The 24023-nt window shown below is 47.9% G+C and overlaps 1 protein-coding gene across 3 annotated transcripts in view; it reads right to left on the reverse strand.

The window, feature by feature from the left end:
• Positions 1-24023, reverse strand: part of LOC132395227 (plectin-like) — a 430787-nt gene that overhangs the window by 316033 nt on the left and 90731 nt on the right. The window contains exon 1 of one of the 3 annotated variants that reach the window (XM_059971518.1): positions 9494-9527. The exons of the other annotated variants lie outside the window; for them this stretch is intronic. Within the exon in view, the coding sequence (XP_059827501.1) occupies positions 9494-9512 (19 nt within the window). The 5' untranslated portion in view covers positions 9513-9527. Of the gene's footprint in view, positions 1-9493; positions 9528-24023 lie in introns of those variants that run through there. 3 annotated transcript variants of the gene reach the window in all.

Here is a 24023-nt window from a genome sequence, read left to right on the forward strand (position 1 = left end):
AAAGGCAATGCTAGAGCAGACCTGGCAGCCAAGCGAGCCTCCTCCTCTAAAATAGTAACTGTGGATTCGGCCCCTCGCCTTCTGCCTGCCAGGCAGCCGGTTGATAGCCCAGACATATCCGACATCGCGCGATTACAGGGGGACGCCCCTGCGATGGAAATTGATGTTTGGAAGAAACATGGTTGTATTATTAAAAACGCAACGGGCCTCTGGAAGACCCCAGCAGGTCAGATTTGTATTCCTGATACTCTCCTGCCTGTCCTGGTCGACCGCCTCCACTCTGATACCCACCTCTTCTACCACTTCTACTGGAAGCTCGTTCCACACAGCTACCACTCTCTGAGTAAAGAAATTCCCCCTCGTGTTACCCCAAAACTTTTGCCCGGTAACTCTCAACTCATCTTGTTTGAATCTCCCCTACTCTCAATGGAAAAAGCCTATCCACGTCAACTCTATCTATCCCCCTCATAATTTTAAGTACCTCTATCAAGTTCCCCCCTCAACCTTCTATGCTCCAAAGAATAAAGACCTAACTTGTTCAACCTTTCCCTGTAACTTAGGTGCTGAAACCCAGGTAACATTCTAGTAAATCTTCTCTGTACTCTCTCTATTTTACGGACATCTTTCCTATATTTCGGTGACCAGAACTGTACACAATACTCCAAATTCGGCCTTACCAATGCCTTGTACAATTTTAACATTACATCCCAACTCCTATACTCAATGCTCTGATTTATAAAGGCCAGCATACCAAAAGCTTTCTTCACCACCCTATCCACACGAGATTCCACCTTCAGGGAACTATGCACTATTATTCCTAGATCACTTAGCCAATTAAAAAACAAAAGGTGACAAGCCGTTATGTAATATTCCCGTCAATGTGGGGACGAACCACCACATACTGTGAAAAACATGTTTTTAAAAGATATAAATTGATAAAAATACAAATTATATCAGTAAAAAGAAACTATGTTTAAAACTATGACTTTAATCTTGCATTAATTCCAATAATATCTTATAAAAAGTATAAAAAACCAATTTGAACAGCTCCCCCCACCTTTGATTCTATAAAGTACACGGTTATAATCATTACATCTGAAAATTCAGAAGCAGAAAAACATAAAACACAGAACAGAGAAAATCTACAGCACATTATAGACCCTTTGACACACTGATGCACTATCAATAATTCAAAAAGTCTAGTTTAGTTGTGTGTGTGTGTGGTTTTTTTTTCCTCTGTATTTTTTTTTACGTAGTTCAGTGTAGTTTTTGTATTGTTTCATGTAACACCATGGTCCTGAAAAACATTGTCTCATTTTTACTATGTACTGCACCAGCAGTTATGGTGGAAATGACAATAAAAGTGACTTGACTTGACTTGACTTGAACCCTGTATTTTTCTTTCATCCATGTGGCTGTCCAAGAGGCTCTTAAATACCCCTAATGTTTTAGCCTCCAACAGCATCCCTGGCAAGTCATTCCAGGCACCCACAACCCTCTGTGTAAAAAACTTACCCCTGATGTCTCCCCTAAACTTCCCTCCCTTAATTTTGTACATATGCCCTGGGAAACAGGTACTGGCTATCCACCCTGTCTATGCCTCTCATAATCTTGTAGACCTCTATCAAGTCTCCTTTCATCCTTCTACGCTTCAAAGAGAAAAGTCCCAGCTCTGCTAACCTTGCCTCATAAGACTTGATTTCCAATCCAGGCAACATCCTGGTAAATCTCCTCTGCACCCTCTCCATAGCTTCCACATCCTTCCTATAATGAGGTGACCAGAACTGAACACAATACTCTAAGTGTGTCTCACCAGAGATTTGTAGAGTTGCAACGTGACCTCTCTACTCTTGAACTCAATCTCCCTATTAATGAAGCCCAGCATCCCATAGGCCTTCTTAACTATCCTATCAACCTGTGCAACGACCTTGAAGGATGTATGGATTTGAACCCCAAGGTCCCTCAGTTCATCCACACTCTTAAGTAACCGACCATTAACCCTGTACAACCTGCAGCACAATACAGGCCCTTCAGCCCACAATGCTGTGCTGAACATGTACTTACTTTAGAGATTACCAAGGGTTACCCATAGCCCTCTATTTTTCCATATACCTAACCAGGAGTCTCTCAAATGACCTTATCGTATCTGCCTCCACCACCGTTGTCGGCAGCCCATTCTACCTGAAGGTCACTGGTTTGAGCCTCAGCTGAGGCAGCGTGTTGGTGTCCTTAAGCAAGGCACTTAACAACACATTGCTCTGCGACGTCACTGGTGTCAAGCTGTATGGTTCCTAGTGCCTTTCCCTTGGACAACATCGGTGGCGTGGAGAGGGGAAGGCCTGCAGCTTGGGCAACTGCCGGTCTCCCATACAACCCTGCCCAGGCCTGCGCCCTGGAGACTCCAGGCACAGATCCATGGTCTCTCGAGACCAACGGATGCCACCACCAATATACCTCACCAGGAGTCTCTCAAAAGACCATATCGTATCTGCCTCCACCACCATTGTCGGCAGCCCATTCCACGCACTCACCACTCTCTGCATAAAAAACGTACCCCTGACATCTTCTCTGTACCTACTTTCAAGCGCCACAAAACTGTGCCCTCTCATGCTAGCCAGGATTGAATGGCAGAGCAGACTCAATGAGCTGAATGGCCTAATTCTACTCCTATGTCTTATGTTCTAAGTACAAAGTGATACATTTTGGGAAATCAAACCAGGACAAGACTTACACTTTGAATGTCAGGGCCTTGGAGAGTGTTGTAAAATGGAGACAATGGGGTACAGGGACATGGTTCCCTGAAAGTGGTGATACAGGTCAACAGGCTGATGAAGGTGGTGTTTCACACAGTGGCCTTCATCAGTCAGTCCACTGAGATAAGCTATACAAGAAGTTCGTGCAGCCACACGGAGCAGTGTGCCTAGTTGTGTCTGCCAGCTTATAGGACAGATCTCATTAAGCTACGGAGGGTGGTGCAGATATTTAGGTCAACATTACTAAGATTGAGCTATGAGGAGAGGATGTATAGGTGTAAAGGGGGTTTCTTCTTTTTTCTTTGTTACTATGTATGTATATGTAATCAAAAAGGCTTCTTTTGTTTTGTTAACTAGCAGGAATGCTCCTTTGTTGCGAGAGAGTGCTGGAAGCTTGTTTGGGTTAAAATTTACTGATAATGAGAATGGTATTCCTTTGTAAACCAAATGGGGATTAATGTTCTTTCTTCTGAGTCTGTAAGCTTTTGTTGACGGGCTTTTGGGAGATCGGCACGAGGGAGTTGAGAGAGCGGACGCAATGCTGTAAGCTGGGCGAGGATCGGACCCCAAGCTGGGGTCCGAGGCCCGGAGGTACTCCGAGGAGGGGGGATGAAGCTAGATGTGCTTGGTTGACCACTCGGAGGGTCCTGAGCTGCGAGTCGAGGAGTTCGGAGGGGATCGAATGGTGGCAAGAAGACTTCAGTAATTGAGCTCCAACGGTTGTGCACGAAGTGGTTTGGACTTTGATAAGTTTGGCGCCTTTTCTTTATTTTTTCTCTTCATATATACTGTATTGTTATTAATCGCTTAGTTATAGTAACCTTTATAAATTGTACTCATTTAATCACTTATGGTGTACTGTCTGTTTTGGGGCGAGGCGGGGACATCACACAGCATCCACACCAGCTGATTACCCAGTTTGGCGGGGCCGAAGGCTGCTTCCCCTAGATGAGAACGAGTTGAGCGAGCCTGAGGTGACCCAGGCGGTTACATTGTGAGGTGCTCGTCCGGGATTGATTTCTGTGGAAGCTGAGTGATCACCCTCTTTAAATTGTGTCTGCGGCGAAGAGATGATGTGCCTTTGTGGGTGTGCGATTGCTGGTTATCACTGCGTGTGTGTTGGGTGGGGTGGCTGCTGTTGGTAGCCTGGAGGTCGTTGTTCGAGTTCCGACTAGTGCTGACGAAATGGTGGTGGGACCATGGTGGTACTGTTTGGAGAGTGAGGAGTGACAGGTTGGGATGTTTCAGCAGTGGTGGGCTCTGCCCGGTTGTTGGAATAATGTCCAGCCCTAAAGGGGCAGAGGCGTGGGCGGAGCAGACTCTTCAGTTGTTGGGTGAGTGGCAGTGCTTGGTGAGGAAAAGCGACAGGGACGGGTTGAAAGTTTGAGTAGGTGGGCTGGTGACTTTGTTGAACTGTCGGGCTCAATTACCTCGAAGTGATAGCTGCCAGTTCTGGGAAAGTGTGGGAAAATGCGTGTGGTTCGACTGGAAGTCAAATGCCACAGCTGGGGGGCTTATCATATCCGTGGCAGGAGATTGGTGGAAAGTTTTTAGGGTATCCCTTTTGCCTAGGGGGGCAGATAAATTGCTTGCGTTGCCAAGGGGATCTGTCAAGGGGATCAGTTGTTCCGTTGATTCGAGAGGTGTCGGGAAACTTAGAGGAGGCCCAGTGGGGGAACGGCTTGGGGTCTCTGGGGGAGCACGTTCCCAGCAATGTATCAACGAACTCCCGAAAGGAGCAGACCCTATTCCTGAAGGCTTAGAGGGACCAAGCGCACAGGTGTTGTTATGGATGGATGGAAGTCAAGTTAAAGCCATCCTTGGCACCGGGGCGCCGGTTAAGTTGCTGTACAGTTTGTTTTATAACCGTTATTGGAAGCATTTACCCTTGACGACATTGAGGACACTGGAGATTCGGGGTACCAGTGCCGGTGATTATCCAGACGACGGTTGTTGGTCAGTGAAAATGGAGTTCTTAGAGGCAAATGTGGAGGAGACTGAGGTTCATGAATCGTTAATGCTGATGTGTCCGGACACTGTTGAGACGGGCAGCATTTCTGTTCTAGAGAGAACCAATATCCTGCTGGTGCGCTTGGGGGCCTGCCCGGAGGAGGCGGGTGAGCGCTGTTTGGAGGCATTGTCGATGCACCCAGAGTTTCGCTGCTTGTGCGGACGAGTGCAGCAGCATTGGGCCGATACCGAATTCAAACAAGAGCCAGTGGTGGTACGGCCTGGGGGAAGTATCTGAGGGTGAGACCCTCTTAGTGGACGCTGCGAAATACCACGAGGGAGGGGAGTTGACTGCTGAAGACACCTTGGAGAGAGAGAGGTTGCGGCGACTGGCCCCTACAGCTGTGGAAGACGTAGGTAGTGTGTGTGTGGATTATAGTGCGTTGAAGAGGCGCACTGTCAGTGACCAGAATATGGCCCTGAGGGCCGAAGAGGCGATGGCCTGTCTGAGTGGTGCGACGTGGTTTAAGGTGCTGGATCTGAGGAGTGGATGTTGCCGGATCCCGATGAGTGAGGCTGACAAAGAGAAGACAGCCGTTATAAATTCCCTAGGAGTCTTCCGGTCCGAAAAGATGCCACAGGGCATATCTGGAGCCCTTGCAACCTTCCTGCGGGGCAGGTGGAAGACCATAGGGGATGTGGAGGCGTTTGGAGTTTTGGTGTATGTGGACGATCTCTTGGTGTTTGGATTTGCCTCAGGAGAATATGAAGTGAGGTCGTTGCAGGAGCAGCTGAGAACTACTGAGTTAAAGTGTTTTCTGGACACGTGCCAGGGCTGGCGAAGGTCGCAGCTCGTGAGTGACTGTATCTACGGAATCAAGTTTGAAATGAAGACTGAGAGACTGGAGAAAGTGATGTGGAACCATTCGGAAGACTTACAATTTGGAGAGAATGAAGAAAGTTGTCTGACTGGGGGCAATAATGAACTGAGAACCTGGAGAGGGGAGTTTGTGGAGGTGAAGAAATTACAGACAAATCTCAGAAGAGAGAAGCGGAAGCTTGAAGGGAACCTGAAGATGACCATCGATAGTTCAAATGAAGTGCAAAACCTGAAAGTTGATCTGGAAGAAGTCATGAGGAAGAAAAAGCTGGAGAGAAGTGCAGTGAATACTGAACAGGAGGCTGAAGAGACTGCGGGAGCAGTGCAGGCCACGTGTTTCCGTTTGGAGAAGATCAAACAGCAGCTACCGATCGCAGAAATGAGGAAGAATACAGATTCGATGGATAATGTGCTGGATGTGTGGTACATGTTGCCTTTTGCTGACTTTCCCTTGATTGAGGAAGAGACCTTTGGCCCGTCTCCCATTGAGTCAGGTGTAGCAGGGAGGGTTAGCTGTGTGCAGTGTGGGGCATGAGTGAGAGGTTGAGAGAGGAGTTGGTAGTGGGCCCAAGGTATCCCAAGTTGTGTCCGAGCCTGAAGGGTTTAGGTGAGGGGGTACGGAGGTCTCAGAAGGGTTAGGGAACTCCCAGATAGTTGGCCTAAGTAGCGCCTGAGGAACAGGGCGTGAGGTTTACTGTGTGGGGAGGAGATGTCACTGTTTGTGCTTGGGTTACGGTGTGTTGGGAGGAAAGGTGGCGAGTTATTTAATAGTCATGAGGACATGACTATTTGGGGGGAGAGTGTAAAGGGGGTTTCTTCTTTTTCTTTGTTACTGTGTATGTAATCAAAAGGGCTTCTTTTGTTTTGTTAACTAGCAGGAATGCTCCTTTGTTGAGAGAGAGTGCTGGAAGCTTGTTTGGGTTAAAATTTACTGATAATGAGAATGGTATTCCTTTGTAAACCAAATGGGGATTAACATTCTTTCTTCTGAGTCTGTAAGCTTTTGTTGACGGGCTTTTGGGAGATCGGCACGAGGGAGTTGAGAGAGAGGACGCAATGCTGTAAACTGGGCGAGGATCGGACCCCAAGCTGGGGTCCGAGGCCCGGAGGTACGCCGAGGAGGGGGGATGAAGCTAGATGTGCTTGGTTGACCACTCGGAGGGTCCTGAGCTGCGAGTCGAGGAGTTCGGAGGGGATCGAATGGTGGCCAGAAGACTTAAGTAATTGAGCTCCAACGATTGTGCATGAAATGGTTTGGACTTTGATAAGTTTGGCGCCATTTCTTTATTTTTTCTCTTCATATATACTGTATCATTATTAATCACTTAGTTATAGTAACCTTTATAAATTGTACTCATTTAATCGCTTATGGTGTACTGTCTGTTTTTGGGCGAGGCGGGGACATCACACAGCATCCACACAAGCTGATTACCCAGTTTGGCAGGGCCGAAGGCTGCTCCCCCTAGACGAGAATGAGTTGAGCGAGCCTGAGGTGACCCAGGGGGTTACATAGGCTTGGACTGTTTTCCCTGGATAGAGGAGGCTGAGGGGAGAGCTTCAAGGCCCATATTCATAATTTTCTGTTCGCAAGGCCTTTGAGAAAGTCCTATATGGGAGGCTGGTCAGCAAATACAGCGAAAATTTACAAGGATGTTGCTGGGATTTGTGGACCTGAGTTATCGAGAAAGGTTACACAGGTAAGTTTATTCCCTGGAGTGAAGGGAATGAGGAGAGGTTTGCTAGAGGTATACATAAATATGAGGGTGCAGATAGGAAAAAATGCAAGAAAGGCTTGTTCCACTGAGGCTGCGTGCAGATGGGTCAAGGGTAAAAGGTGAAATATTTAAGAGGAACATGAGGGGGATCTTGTTCACTCAGAAGGTAGTGAAAATGTGGAATGAGCTACCAGCGCAAGTGGTGGGTGCGGAATCAATTTCAATGCTTAACAGAACAGAGCAACATAGAAAACCTATAGCATGATACAGGCCCTTCAGCCTACAAAGTTGTGCCGAACATATCCCTACCTTAGAAATTACTAGGGTTACACATAGCCCTTTATTTTTCTAATCTCTGTGTACCTATTCAAGAGTCTCTTAAAAGATCCGATTGTATCCACTTCCACCACCATCGCTGGCAGCCCATTCCACGCACACACCACTCTCTGAGTAAAAAACTTACCCCTGACATCTCCTCTGTACCTATATCCCCAGCACCTTAAACCTGTGTCCTCTTGTGGCAGCCATTTCAGCCCTGAGAAAAAGCCTCTGACTATCCACATGATCAGTGCCTCTCATCATCTTATTCACCTCTATCAGGTCACCTCTCATCCTCTGTGGCTCCAAGGAGAAAAGGCTGAGTTCGCTCAACCTGTCTTCATAAGGCATGCTCCCCAATCCAGGCAACATCCTTATAAATCTCCTCTACACCCTTTCTATGGTTTCCACATCCTTCCTGGAGTGAGATGACTAGAACTGAGCACAGTAGTCCAAGTGGGGTCTGACCAGGGTCCTATATAGCTGCAACATTACCTCTCGGCTCCTAAACTCAGTTACACGATTGGTGAAGGCCAATACAGTGTACGTCTTCTTAACCACAGAGTCAACCTGCGCAGCTGCTTTAAGTGTCCTATAGACTCGGACCCCAAGATCCCTCTGATCCTCCACACTGCTAAGAGTCTTGTCATTAATACTATATTCTGCCATCATATTTGACCTACCAAAATGAACCACTTCACATTTATCTGGGTTGAACTCCATCTGCCACTTCTTAGCCCAGTTTTGCATCCTATCAATGTCCCGGTGTAACCTCTGACGCCCTCCACCCTATCCACAATACCCCCAACCTTTGTTTCATCAGCAAACTTACTAACCCATCCCTTCAGTTCCTCATCCAGGTCATTTATAAAAATCACGAAGAGTAAAGGTTCCAGAACAGTTCCCTGAGGCACACCACTGGTCACCAGCCTCCATGCAGAATATAACCGGTCTACAACTTTAGAGAAGTTTCGATAGGTACATGACAAACACAAGAAAGTCTACAGATGCTGGAAATCCAAAGCAATTCACACAAAATGCTGGAAGAACTTCAGGCATACTCCCCCTTCCTTCTTAGTCCTGAAGAATTATTGTGGCCTAAAATGTCAACTGTTTACTCTTTTCCATAGATGCTGCATGACCTGCTGGGTTCCTCCAGCATTTTATGCATGTTGCTTTGGATAGGTCCATGGATGGGAGGGGTATAGCCTGGGTGCAGGTCAATGGGACGAGGCAGTTAAATGGTTCAGACAGACTAGATGGACCGAAGGGCCTGTTCCTGTGCTGCATTTTTCTATGATCCCCACATGACATAGATCCAAACATGTGTCCCCTCACTGAATATATCCAACACAGATGACCGTTCAGAGATCCAACATGTGAGCCCCACATCACATGGATCCAACACACGTAACCCATCCCCGAAGATATCTAACACGTGACCCCTCATCAGAGATCCAACAGATGTGTCCCCTCCCTGAAGGCTACAGTTCTGTATGGGGCAGTTTCTCCTCTGGGCCAGCTCCACGCAGGAAGGACAGGGCCATGAACCCTGTGTCGACTCCATTCACTCAGTTCCCTCTATACACCCCCGCCCACTGAGCCCAGTGTTCCCTCCACACACCCCCACCCGGTGTGAGCCCAGTGTCCGCTCTATACACCCCCACCCAGTGTGAGCCCAGTGTCCCCTCTACACACCCTACCAACTGTGAACTCCATTCACCCCACCTACGGTGAGCCCAGCCTGTGCCCTGTCAGTCCTGTTCACCCAGTGAGTATCTGAATCTGGCCCCTGTGAGCCCAGTCCCCTTCACACCTCCCCCACCCATGATGAGTCAACCTCTCCACAGCCATCTGCAATCCTCCTGCCCATTTACCTTGGTGTCGGTGGTACATAACAGAAAGTTTTCCAGGCTGCCAGAACCAGTGGTGACGCAGGGCACAGTCTGCGTTACTGTGGGGCTGTGTTTGGTTGCACAGTGCGAGGTGATTCTGCACTTCCTACACGGTCTGGAATTTGAACAGCCATAAAAGAGTGGCTCAGCCGCACCTGTACTGGCAGCCTGACAGCCACACTGGGACCCAACATTACCACACCCTGTTGCACAGCCGGGGGTGGGGGGGGCTGGATGCAAAGGGCGAAGACTGGGGAGGGGAGTGGTAAGTGACATGGGTCAGGACATCAGGATATTCAGCGACAGGAACAGACAGTGTGAGGAGTTTCAGGGGTTCCCAACAGTGCCCGTGGGGCCCACCAGGACAAGGCTCAGTTGAGGAAACCACTCTCAGTGCCACTTTAAGCTGAAACTTTAGTTAAATTCCAACCTAAAGTAGACAGGCCATTGCAGCCTCGTGACTCACGGACAGCCCTCTCTGCCAGACTGATGATATCGCATTCTACACTGCAACGGCCGGGATTTACTCCCGAAGGACTCTCACATACAGCTCCCCACTGAACCTCACCATTCCCTGAGAACTTCACAAGAATGATTCCAGGAATGAGAGGGATATCCTGTGAAGGGTATTTGATGGCTCCGGCACTGTTCTCACTGAAATTCAGAAGAGTGATGGGGAAATCTCATTGAAACCTATCAACTATTAAAGGTCTCAACAAAGTGCATGGAGAGGATGTATCCTATGGTGGGGGAGTCTAAGATCAGAGGACTGCATCAAAATAGGAGGGGGTAGGGGGAGGGGGATGGGGCAAGGAGCAGGGGGGAGGGGAGGGGGAGCTGGTAGTGGGGAGAGGGCAAGGTGGAGGGCAAGTTGGGGTGATGGGACAAACTGGGGGGCAGAGTTGGGGGTTTGTGGGGGAACAAGATGGTCTCTGGCATTTCACTTCACATGGACCCACTGAGAATATCAGTCCATTGAAAAATGTCAAATTGTTGACAGTGAATATTCTCCTCCAACCCCACTAATATTCTCCACACAAGCTCCCTTCTTCTGACTCCCAAAAAACCCTTACATCATCTCCTTGTGTCCAAGAACCCACCATTCTCTCCCTCTCCCAACATGTCCCCATCTCCAGGACTCTCACACACCTGGGACTGATTGTCTCTCTGTCCCCTCATACACCCGCTATCAACATCACCCTGTACCTGCATACATCCGGGATCCCCTCACACACCTGATATGGATTATCTTTCCATTCCCTCACATGCTTGGGAACGGTCATCTCCCTATCCCTCACACTCCCAATTTGGATCATATCCCTGTCCCTCAACACTCGGAATTGATCATCTTCCTGTCTCTCACACACCTGGGTTCGGTCATTTCCCTGTCCCTCACACACCCGGGATCGATCATCTCCCTGTCTCTCACACACCCGGGATCGATCACCTCTCTCTGTCCCCTCACACACCCAGAATCGGTCATCTCCCTGTCTCTCACACACCCAGGATCGATCACCACTGTCTTTCCCCTCACACACCCGGGATCGATCACTTCTCTCTGTCCCCTCACACACCCAGAATCGGTCATCTCCCTGTCTCTCACACACCCAGGATCGATCACCACTGTCTGTTCCCTCACACACCCGGGATCGGTCATCTCCCTGTCTCTCACACACCCGGGATCAGTCATCTCCCTGTCTCACACACCCGGGATTGGTCATCTCCCTGTCTCACACACCCAGGATCGGTCACCTCTGTCTGACCCCTCACACACCCGGGATCGAATGTCTCACTCTCCCCTCACCACCAGGATCGATAGTCCCTCTGCTCCTCACACACCTGGGATATACTGCCCCTTCCCACTGCTAACAACACTTGATCAAAAGAATCCCTGGGAGCTGGAAAAGGCATATATTAAGGGTAAAGACACAATTGTAATAGAGAATTCAATATGCAAGGGGATTGGGAATATCAGGTTGGTTGGTGTCAGAACGCAAGAGAGGGAACTTGTTGAATGCCTACAAGACAGCTTTTTAGAGCAACTTGTGCTTGAGTCTACTTAGAGAAAAGGCTATCTTGAGATTGGGTGGTTTATGATAACCCAGATCTTATTAGGGTGCTTAATGTAAAGGAACCCTAAGGAGGCTAGATTCATAATACGATTGAGTTCATGCTGCAATTTGAGAGGGAGAAGCACATGTCACATGTATAGGTATCACAATGGAATAAAGGGAATTACAGAGGCATGAGAGAGGAGCTTGCCCAGCTGGACTGGAGGAGGATAACAGCAGAGCAGAGATGGCTGAAGTTTGTGGGAATAATTCACAAAATGCAGAATAGATATGACCCACAGAAGAAGTTGTTCTCAAATGGCAGGGGTAGCGAACACACTTGGGATCGATCGTCTCTCTGTCCCCTCACACTCGCAGGATTGATGGACCCTACTGCCACAACCTCTGAATCCGTGTTCAGTTAGCTTCTTCTCCCACCTACACACCCGCCCTTTCTCCCCCACCCCACCTGCCCTTTCCCCCCACCCCCACACCTGCCCTTTCCCCCCACCCTGCCTGCCCTTTCTCCTCCACCCCCACACCCGCCCTTTCTCCCCCACCCCACCTGCCCTTTCCCCCCACCCCCACACCTGCCCTTTCCCCCCACCCTGCCTGCCCTTTCCCCCCACCCCCACACCTGCCCTTTCCCCCCACCCTGCCTGCCCTTTCTCCTCCACCCCCACACCTGCCCTTTCCCCCCACCCTGCCCTGTCACCACTCTCCCCTCCTCTCAGGACAGATTGCTCTGCAGCACCAGCTCTCAGCCGCAGCAGCCCCCTGTGCATTTCTGCTGCAGCAATGCAGCTTATTTGCAGTAATGAGGGGTTTGTACAGTCGGTGGTGCTGTGTCCAAAAACAGTGCAGTGTCAGCACTACAGCAGAACCCGTCCCCTACATCACACCAACTTCATTTTTCTCCTTCCCTTTCCCGACAGATCTCTCCACCTCTGTGCCTACCAGTGTCCTCTCCCCTTCCCCTCCCTATCCTTACCATGCAAGACCCATCCCCAATTGCACTACCCCTCCCCATCGTCCCCCATCGCACTATCCCTCCCCACCATTCCTACTGCACTTCCCCTCCCCTTTCCCCTCCCCATCGTCCCCTACTGCACTACCCCTCCCCATCGTCCCCTATCCCTCCCCACCATTCCTACTGCACTTCCCCTCCCCTTTCCCCTCCCCATCGTCCCCTACTGCACTACCCCTCCCCATCGTCCCCTACCTATCCCCTATTGCACTACCCCTCCCCATCGTCCCCTATCCCTCCCCACCATTCCTACTGCACTTCCCCTCCCCTTTCCCCTCCCCATCGTCCCCTACTGCACTACCCCTCCCCATCATCCCCTACCTATCCCCTATCGCACTATCCCTCCCCACCATTCCTACTGCACTTCCCCTCCCCATGGTCCCCTACCCATCCCCTACCGCAATACCCCTCCCCACGATCCCTATTGCACTTCCCCTCCCCTTTCCCTTTGTCCCCTACCCTTACCCTCCCCTTTCCCCTTCCTCATCATCCCCTACTGCACTACCCTTCCACCATCCCTACTACACTACTCCTCCCCACCGTCCCCTACTGCATTACCCCTCCCCACCGTCCCTACTGTACTTTCCCTCCCCATCGTCCCCTACCCATCCCCTACCGCACTACCCCTCCCCACCATCCCTACTGCACTTCCCCTCCCCTTTCCCCCTCCCCAGCGTCCCCTACTGCACTACCCCTCCCCATCGTCCCCTACCTATCCCCTACCGCACTACCCCTCCCCACTTCGTCTTTGAGTCCCTATCCGTCCCTACTCTCCCTTACTTGCCCTCTACCCCTTCCCCTACCTGTACACTCCGCACCACCTTTATGTCCCCTACCTGTCCCTACTCTCCCCTACCACACTTCCTCTCCCCCCTTCCCTTACCTGTCCACTCCCCACTTTGTGTCCCCTACCCATCCGTAATCTGCCCTGCCCAACCCCTACCACACTTCCTCTCCTGCTTTCCCCTACTTGTCCCTACCATCTCCTACCACACTGCCCCTCCCCTTCCTCCTACTGACACCCTGCCCACACATCACGACCCCCCCATGCCTCTTCAGATCGCACTGCCCCCTCCACATCCTCTCCCCTGCACACACTGAACCTTCTCCAATCCCTTCACAACACACACCAGCACCCTTGCCCAAGGCCCAGACATACACACACACACCTTTGAGAGAGCTGATTTCCTGCTGGATAGCACGGGAGCTGTCCATGGGCCAGGGAGGAAACACTGTGTCCCAGCGCTGCTTTGCTGCACAACCCGACTTACACTGCAACCCTGCAGCATCAGCACAGCCCTCAGCCAATCACTGCACTAACTGACCCCTCCCCGGTCTAATCTCCCTGGCATGATGAATAGGGGGTAGAGGGAGGGAGTGGGATAGACTGACGATGAGAGAGAGAGAGAGAGAGAGAGAGAGAGAGAGAGAGAGGGAAAGAAAGAGGAGAGAGAGGGAAAGAAAGGAGAGAGAGAGGGAAAGAAAGAGAGAGAGAGAGAGAGACAGACAGACAGACAGACACTCACACAGAGCAAGAGAGACAGAGAGGATGCAAGGGGGGGCAAGGGGGGGAGCTCAGGGGGGACACGAGAGGGAAGGGGGCGTAAGGAAGACAGAGCAAGAGGGAGACGGAGCAATATAGAGAGTGAGGGGGAGACAGAAAGATAAGACAGACAGGAAGAGAGAACAGTATAGACAAAGAGAGGGACAGAAACAGAGAAAGCCTCTGAGACAGACAGGTGGGATGGAAGAACAGGATGCAGTTGATTTAATGTGTGGACAGAGACTGGGTGCAGTGTGTCAGAAACAGATGACCCTGTTGAGATTTCTTCCTTCCCTCACTGTCTCCTGAGTTGGAATGGAGAAAGAGAGGGTGGAGGGAGATGAGTGGGAACTGTGTGGGTAGTGCAGCCGAAGGGAAGGGATGGAGAGTGGAGTGCAGAGCCGATGACCCTGCTGAGATACCACCCTCCCCTACCCTCAGAACTGACTCCGGGATGAATGCTGTGGGTCCGAGATAGGTTAACCACATCTGTGAATCAGTCTGGATATAAATATCCAGTCAGCAACGGAGCTAAGACAGACACCTGAGCCTCACTGCTTAGCTCCAGTCAAACAGGTAGTGTCATACAGAAAAATAGTACAATATAGGCCTTTTGGCCCATCAGTCCATGCAAACCACAGTATCCACTCAACTGGTCTCAATTTCCTGCATTCAGCCCAACGTGTCCATGGACCAATACAAGAGCTTTTATTGTAACATGATAACTCAAACATTGCCCAGCGGTGGTTAGCCGTGCGAACAAACATGGATTAACTACCAGTACAACAGACCAAATTTGAACTTTAATCAGAACAACATTCAGTAACAAGCCCCTTAATCTATTCTTGTTGTGTTGCCCAGTGAGTTCCTTCTATCTGCCTGCAATTGGCCAACAGCCCTCTAAACCTCTCCAATCAATATACTTACCTAGAATGCTTTTAAATGTTGCTAATATGCCCGAGTCCAGGCAACATCCTGGTAAATCTTTTCTGCACTCTTTCTGCTTTAATAATGTCCTTCCTATAACAGAGCTACCAAAACTGTATACAATACTCCAAGTGTAGCCTCACCAATATTTTATACAACTACAACACAATTTCCCAATTCCTATACTAAATGCCCTGACTAACGAAGGCCAGCAATAGAAACATAGAAAACCTAAAAGACAATACATGCCCTTCGGCCCACAAAGTTGTGCTGAACATGTCCCTACCTTAGAAATTACTAGGCTTACCCATAGCCCTCTATTTTTCTAAGCTCCATGTACCTATCCAAAAGTCTCTTAAAAGACCATATCATATCCGCCTCCACCACTATTACCGGGAGCCCATTCCATGCACTCAACACTCTCCGAGTAAAAAACTTACCCCTGACATCTCCTCTGTACCTATATCCCCAGCACCTTAAACCTGTGTCCTCTTATGGCAACCATTTCAGCCCTGGGAAAAAGCCTCTGAATATCCACACGATCAATGCCTCTCATCATCTTATACACCTCTACCAGGTCACCTCTCATCCTCCGTCACTTGAAGAAGAAAAGGCCGAGTTCACTCAATCTATCCTCATAAGGCATGCTCCCCAATGCAGGCAACATCCTTGTACATCTCCTCTGCACCCTTTTTATGGTTTCCACATCCTTCCTGTAGTGAGATGACTAGAACTGAGCACAGTACTCCAAGTGGGGTCTGACCAGGGTCCTATATAGCTGCAACATTATCTCTCGGCTCCTAAATTCAATTCCATGATTGATGAAGCCCAATACACCATATGCCTTCTTAACCACAGAGACAACCTGCACACCTACTTTGAGCATTTGACCACTCTGTCAGCATACATGAGGTTTAGGAAGCAAGGATCAGATGGGTCTATTGAGGAATTTAGGGTAGCAAGAAAGAAGCTTAAGAGGGGGCTGAGGAGAGCAAGAAGGGGGCATGAGAAGGCCTTGGCAAGTAGGGTAAAGAAAAACCCCAAGGCATTCTTCAATTATGTAGAGAACAAAAGAATGATAGGAGTGAAGGTAGGACTGATTAGAGATAAAGGTGGGTATATCTGCCTGGAGGCTGTGGAAGTGAGTGAGGTCCTCAATGAATACTTCTCTTCAGTATTCACCAGTGAGAGGGAACTTGATGAAGGTGAGGACAACATGAGTGAGTTTGATGTTCTGGAGCATGCTGATTTTAAGGGAGAGGAGGTGTTGGAGTTGTTAAAATACATTAAGTCGGTTAAGTCCCCAGGGACTGACAGAATAGGCCCCAGGCTGCTCCACGAGGCGAGGGAAGAAATTGCTGAGCCTCTAGCTAGGACCTGTATGTCCTCGTTGCCCACGGGAATGGAACCAGAGGTTTGGAGGGAGGCGAATGATGTCCCCTTGTTCAAAAAAGGTAGTAGGGATAGTCCGGGTAATTATAGACCAGTGTCTCTGGTGGGAAAGCTGTTGGAAAAGATTCTTAGAAATAGGATCTATGGGCATTTAGAGAATCATGGTCTGATCAGGAACAGTCAGCATGGCTTTGTGGAGGGCAGATCATGTCTAACAAGCCTGATAAAGTTCTTTGAGGAGGTGACCAGGCATATAGATGAGGGTAGTGCAGTGGATGTGACCTACATGGATTTTAGTAAGCCATTTGACAAGGTACCACACGGTAGGCTTATTCAGGAAGTCAGAAGGCATGGAATCCAGGGAAGTTTGGCCAGGTAGATTCAGAACTGGCTTGCCTGCAGAAAGCAGAAGGTCATGGTGGAGGGTGTACATTCAGATTGGAGGGTTGTGACTAGTGGTGTGCCACAAGGATCAGTTCTGGGACCTCTACTTTCCATGATTTTTATTAACGACCTGGATGTGGGGGTAGAAGGGTGGGTTGGCAAGTTCGCAGACGACACAAAGGTTGGTGATGTTGTGGATAGTGTAGAGGATTGTTGAAGATTGTAGAGAGACACTGATAGGATGCAGAAGTGGGCTGAGAAGAGGCAGGTGGATTTCAAACTGGAGAGGTGTGAGTTAGTACATTTTGGAAGGACAAACTCCAAGGCAGAGAACAAAGTAAATGGCAGGATACTTGGTAGTGTGGAGGAGCAGAGGGATCTGGGGGTACATGTCCACAGAACCCTGAAAGTTACCTCACAGGTAGATAGGGTAGTTAAGAAAGCTTATGGGGTGTTAGATTCAAGTTGAGGGAAACCACAAGGTAATGATGCAGCTCTATAAAACTCTGGTTAGGCCACACTTGGAGTACTGTGTCCCATTCTGGTAGCCTCACTATTGGAAGGATGTGGAAGTATTGGAAAGGGTATAAAGGAGATTTACCAGGGTGCTGCCTGATTTAGAGAATATGTACTATGATCTGAGATTAAGGGAGCTATGGCTTTACTCTTTGGAGAGAAAAGGATGAAGAGGAGACATGATAGAGGTATACAAAATATTAAGAGGAATAGACAGAGTGGACAGCCAGTGCCTCTTCCCCAAGGCACCACTGCTCAATACAAGAGGACATGGCTTTAAGGTGGTAAGTTCAAGGGGGATATTAGAGGAAGGTTTTTTAGTCTGAGAGTGGTTGGTGCGTGGAATGCACTGCCTGAGTCAGTGGTGGAGGCAGATACACTAGTGAAGTTTAAGAGACTACTAGACAGGTATATGGAGGAATTTAAGGTGGGGGGTTATATGGGAGGCAGGGTTTAAGGGTCAGTATAACATTGTGGGCCAAAGGACCTGTACTGTGCTGTACTATTCTATGTTCTATAAATTCCCCAATGTATCCCCAGTGTTTATGGGGACTTCCAGGGAAATCCCCAGTGTCTGCAGGAAGTTCCACAATGTTTGCCCAGTGGGGGACTTCCCCAGTGTTTGCCCAGTGTCTACAGGGACTTCTCCAGTGTTTCCCCAGTGTCTACAGGGACCTCACCAGTGTTTTCCCAATGCTTACAGGGACTTGCTCAATGTTTCCCCAGTGTTTACAGCTACTTCCCCAATGTTTCCCCAGTGTTACAGGGACTTCCCCAGTGTTTACTGGGAATTCTCCAGTGGTTACCCAGTGTTTACTGGGAATTCCCCGATGCTTCCCCAGTGTTTAAAGTTGTTTTTCCTAGCGTTTCCAGGGACTTTCCCAGTGTTTATAGTGACTTCCCTGCTGTTTCCCCCTTGTTTAGGGGGACTGTCCCAATGTTTACAGGGAATTCCCCATTGTTTACTAGAACGAGCTACAAGCCGTGGGCTCAGATTGTGCACAATTATGTTAAAAGTTAAAGATTAGTCTTATTTTTCACACGTACATCCAAACATACAGTGAAATGCATTGTTTGTGTCAATGACCAACACAGTTTGAAGATGTTTTGGGGGCAGCTTGCATATTTCAGTATTCCTCTGGTGCCAACATAACATGCCCACAATTTACTCACTAGTACGTCTTTGAAACATGGGACGAAAACAGAATACCCAGAGGAAACCTAACCACTACTGTGATCTGGATTGCCAGTATCTGCAGAACCTGGTGGGTTTAGGATTTGCTGAAGTCCCTTTACAATATGTCTGCCCTAAAGATATTCTATCTCACTGCTTCCCCTCTGTGATCTCTGGCCCTCCAACACTTCAACCCTTCCCACCCACCTGGCTTCACTTATCACCTTCCAGCTTGTCCTCTTTCTCCTCCCTCCATCTTATTATGGCATCTTGCCACTTCCTTTCCAGTCCTGATAAAGGGTCTCAATCTAAAGCATCAACTGCTTATTCATTTCCATGGATGCTGCCTAACCTGTTGAGTTCCTCCAACATGTGTGTGTTGCTCTAGTTAAATTCTACTGGCCATTTCTCAGCCCATTTCACCAAAATGGGGAAAGACAACCTTCCACCAATCTTCATGTCACCTGACAGTCCTCCTGATCTCGCCACCCATATCCACAAAGTCACTTGTATACATCACAAACAACAAGGGTCTCTGGTTATTCTTTTCCCTATAACATCTATACACCCTTAAATTATCTTAACAGAGTACTAAGCAATTCAGCAGGATACAGGCTCTTCAACCCTGCCAGCGAGTCCAGATTTCCTGAACTTGGTCCCACATCCCTCCAAGCCCCACCCCGCCATGTACCTATCTACATGCATCTTAAATTTATCATTGCACCTTCCAAAACCACTTCCTCTGGCAGCTCAAACCATATACTCTCCACATTCAAGGAAAAAGTTTTGCTTAGGCACCTTTCTTTCCCCATTCACCTGAAATCTATGCTATTTATTTTTAGTCTACACTACCCTGGGGGAAAGATTGTTACCGTCCAGCTTATCTACACCTCTCATAATGTTCCACATTTCTGTAAGCTCATTCCTCAGTCTCCTACATTCCCAGAAATACAGGCTTAGCCTGGCAAAACTCTCCCTATAACTCAGGCCTACTGGTCCTGGCAAGATCCTCGTAAATATTTTCTGCACTCTTTCCAGTTTAACCACATCCTTTCTGCAAAAGGCTGATCAAAACTGTTACACAGTATTCTAAGTGTACCCTCTGTGACTTACACAACTCCATGTGACCGTCTGCCTGTTATTTCTCATTACCCCTCTTTGAAAAGAAAGGTTAGTTTTACTTGTCAATATACATTGAAACATGCAGTGAAATGCTTCATTTGGACATAGAACATAGAATAGTACAGCACACTACAGGCTCTTCGGCCCACAATGTTGCGCCGACACTTAAACACTGCCTCCCATATAACCCCCCACCTTAAGTTCCTCCATATATCTGTCTAGAGGTCTCTTAAATTTCAAGAGTGTATCTGCACCACTGTCTCAAGCAGTGCACTCCATGCACCAACCACTCTGAGTGAAAAATCTTCCTCTAATATCCCCCTTGAACTTCCCATCCCTTACCTTAAAGCCATATCCTCTTGTACTGAGCAGTGGTGCCCTGGGGAAGAGGTGCTAGCTGTCCACTGTATCTATTCCTCTTAATATCTTGTATACCTCTATCATGTCTCCTTTCATCCTCATTCTCTCCAAAGAGTAAAGCCCTAACTCCCTTAATCTCTGATCATAAAGCATACTCTCTAAACCAGGCAGCATCCTGGTAAATCTCCTCTGTACCCTTTCCAATGCTTCTACATCCTTCCTATAGTGAGGCGACCAGAACTGGACACAGTACTCCAAGTGTGGCCTAACCGGAGTTTTATAGAGCTGCATCATTACCTTGCGATTCTTAAACTCTTTCCCTCAACTTATGAAAGCTAACACCCCATAAGCCTTCTTAACTACTCTATCTACCTGTGAGGTAACTTTCAGGGATCTGTGGACAGGTACCCCCAGATCCCTCTGCTGCTCCAAACTACCAAGTATCCTGCCATTTACTTTGTACTCTGCCTTGAAGTTTGTCCTTCCAAAGTGTACCACCTCACAACTCTCCGATTTGAACTCCATCTGTCTCTTCTCAGCCCACTTCTGCATCCTATCAGTGTCTCTCTACAATCTTCAACAATCCTCTACACTAACCTTTGTGTTGTCTGCGAACTTGCCAACCCACCCTTCTACCCCCTCATCCAGGTCATTAATAAAAAATCATGAAAAATAGAGGTCCCAGAACAGATCCTTGTGGGACACCACTAGTCACAACCCTCCAATCTGAATGTACTCCCTCCACCACGACCCTCTGCCTTCTGTAGGCAAGCCAGTTCTGAATCCACCTGGCCAAACTTCCCTGGATTCCATGCCTTCTGACTTTCTGAATAAGCCTACCATGTGGAACCTTGTCAAATGCCTTACTAAAATCCATGTAGATCACATCCACTGCACTACCCTCATCTATATGCCTGGTCACCTCCTCAAAGAACTCTATCAGGCTTGTTAGACACAATCTTCCCTTCACAAAGCCATGCTGACTGTCCCTGATCAGACCATGATTCTCTAAATGCCCATAGATCCTATCTCTAAGAATCTTTTCCAACAGCTTTCCCACCACAGACGTAAGGCTCACTGGCCTATAATTACCTGGACTATTCCTACCACCTTTTTTGAACAAGGGGACAACATTCGCCTCCCTCCAATCCTCTGGTACCATTCCTGTGGACAACGAGAACATGAAGATCCAAGCCAGAGGCTCAGCAACCTCTTCCCTCACCTCGTGGAGCAGCCTGGGGAATATTCCATCAGGCCCTGGGGACTTAGCTGTCTTAATGTATTTTAACAACTCCAACACCTCCTCTCCCTTAATATCAACATGCTCTAGAACATCAAACTCACTCATATTGTCCTCACTGTCATCAAGTTCCCTCTCAGTGGTGAATACCGAAGAGAAGTATTCATTGAGGAGCTCGCTCACTTCCACAGCCTCCAGGCACATATACCCACCTTTATCTCTAATCGGTTCTACCTTCACTCCTATCATCCTTTTGTTCTTCACATAACTGAAAAATGCCTTGGGGTTTTCCTTTACCTTACTCGCCAAGGCCTTCTCAGGCCTCCCTTCTTGCTGTTTTTAAATTCATTTGTGTTAAATTAATTCAACGAGTATTACTTGGACAACCCACAAGTGTCACCACACTTTCAGCACCAACATAATACCAGAATTTGGCCAACCAACCCATTGTGTCTACTCCACCATTCTATCATGGCTGATATATTATCCCTCTCAACCCCATTCTCCTACCTTCTCACCGTAACCTTTGGTGCCCTAACCAATCAAGAAGCTATCAACCTGTACTTTAAATATACTGAATGACTTGGTCACCGCAACCATCTGTGGCAATGAATTCCAAAGACATTTCTCCTCATCTCTGTTCTAAAGAGACATCCTTTTATTCTGAGACTGTGCACTCTGGTCCTAGACTCCCCCACTATAAGGAACATCCTCGCCACATCCACTCTGTTCAGGCCTTTCAATATTTAATAGGTTTCAATGAAATTCCCCATTCATTCTTCTAAACTCCAGCAAAGTACTGGACCAGAGCCATTAAATTCTCTTCATAGGTTAACATTTTCCTTGTTGGAATCATTTTTATAAACTACCCTGGACCCTTTCCAATGCTAGCAATCACAATAAAGCCTTAGCATTACACCTTTGCATTTATACTCTAGTTCTCTTGAAGAGAATCCCAACATTGCATGCCTACAACTCACTAATCTCCAACTGTATATATATCAGGAACAAGAAACAAGAGTCCTACAAGAGGAAGAAGAAGTATAGGTTCACTTAGGGACAATGCAGAGAGTTCAATTCTGGACTACATTTGAACACTTGAATCACTGAAGGATGTTCCACAGCTGTGGTAGGGCTTGAATGCTATCACCTCCTACAAAGTTAAACCAAGCATAACAACAAGGCTTCGTTCTCACATGAGCTCAATGCCTTTTATGCTCATTTTGACCAATAAAACATGGAGGCACCTTAACAAACTTCCCAGTTGCTAACGACTGTGTGATTTCAGTCTCTTGAGGCCGATGTGATCCTTCAGGAGGATAAACCCATGAAAAGCATTCAAACTCCAGACAGGATATCACATCGAGTACTAAAGATCTAAAATACATAGAAACATAGAAAAATTACAGCCCTTTGGCCCACAGTGCTGTGCCAAACATGTAACTTAGAAATTACCTAGGGTTATCCATAGTCCTCTATTTTTCAAAGCTCCATGTACCTTTCCAAAAGTCTCTTAAAAGACCCTATCGTATCTGCCTCCACCAGCATCGCCAGCAGCCCATTCTACACACTCACCACTCTCTATATAAAAAACTTACCCCTGACCTGTACCTACTTCCAATCACCTTAAAACAGTGCCCTCTCATGGTAGCCATTCCAGCCCTGTGAAAAAGCCTCTGACTATCCACATGATCAATGCCTCTCATCATCTTATACACCTCGATCAGTCACCTCTCATCCTCCGTCGCTCCAAGAAGAAAAGGCCAAGTTCACAGCTTATTCTTGTAAGGCGTGTTCCCCAATCCAGGCAACATCCTTGTAAATTTCCTCTGCACCCCTTCTATGGTTTCCACATCCTTCCTGTGGTGAGGTGACCAGAACTAAACACAGTACTCCAAGTGGGGAATGACCAGGGTCCTGTGCTGATTAACTGGCTGGAGTGTTCTCTGGGTACCTTAACCTCTCATTTCCGCAGTCTGAGGTACCCACCTGCTTCAAGTAGGCATCAATTATATCAGTTCCTAAGAAGAAAATGGTAACCTGCCTCAATGACTATTGCCCCGTAACACTTATATCACAGTGATGAAGTGTTTTGAGAGGATGGTGATGAAACATACCAGCTCCTGCCTGAGAAGTGACTTGGATCCACTCCAATTTGCCTACCAGCATAACAGGTTCACGGCAAATGGGGCTTCATTAGCTCTTCACTCAATCCAGGAACATTTGGTCACCAAAGATGCATACACCAGGATGCTGTTCATTGACTACAGCTCTGCATTCAATAAAACCACAAGACATAGGTGCAGAATTAGGCCACTAAGCCTTTTCAGTCTGATGCACCATTCCATCGTGGCTGATTTATTATACCTCTCAACCCCTCTCAATATTATCATCCCCTCAAAACTAATCAATAGCATTTAAGACCTTGGCTCAATACTTCCCTGTGCAATTGGATCTTCAATTTCATCACTTGCAGACACCAGTCATTTTGTTTTAGCAACATCTCCTCCCCAATCTCCGTCAGCACAGGTGCACCATAAGGGTGTGTGCTTAGCCCCCTGCTCTGCTCTCCTCACACTTTTGACTCTGTGACTACGCACAGCTCCAATTCCACCTTCAAGTCTGCCGACAACAACACTATCATTGGCCGAATCAAAGGAGATAACAAATCAGCATACAAGAGAGAAACTGAAAATTTGGATTAGTGGTGAGGCAACAACAACTTCTTACTTAACGTCAACAAGACCAAGGAGATGGTTATAAATTTCAGGAGGAG

This window comes from Hypanus sabinus, chromosome 6 (assembly GCF_030144855.1).
Source record: "Hypanus sabinus isolate sHypSab1 chromosome 6, sHypSab1.hap1, whole genome shotgun sequence".
Lineage (NCBI taxonomy): Eukaryota > Metazoa > Chordata > Chondrichthyes > Myliobatiformes > Dasyatidae > Hypanus > Hypanus sabinus.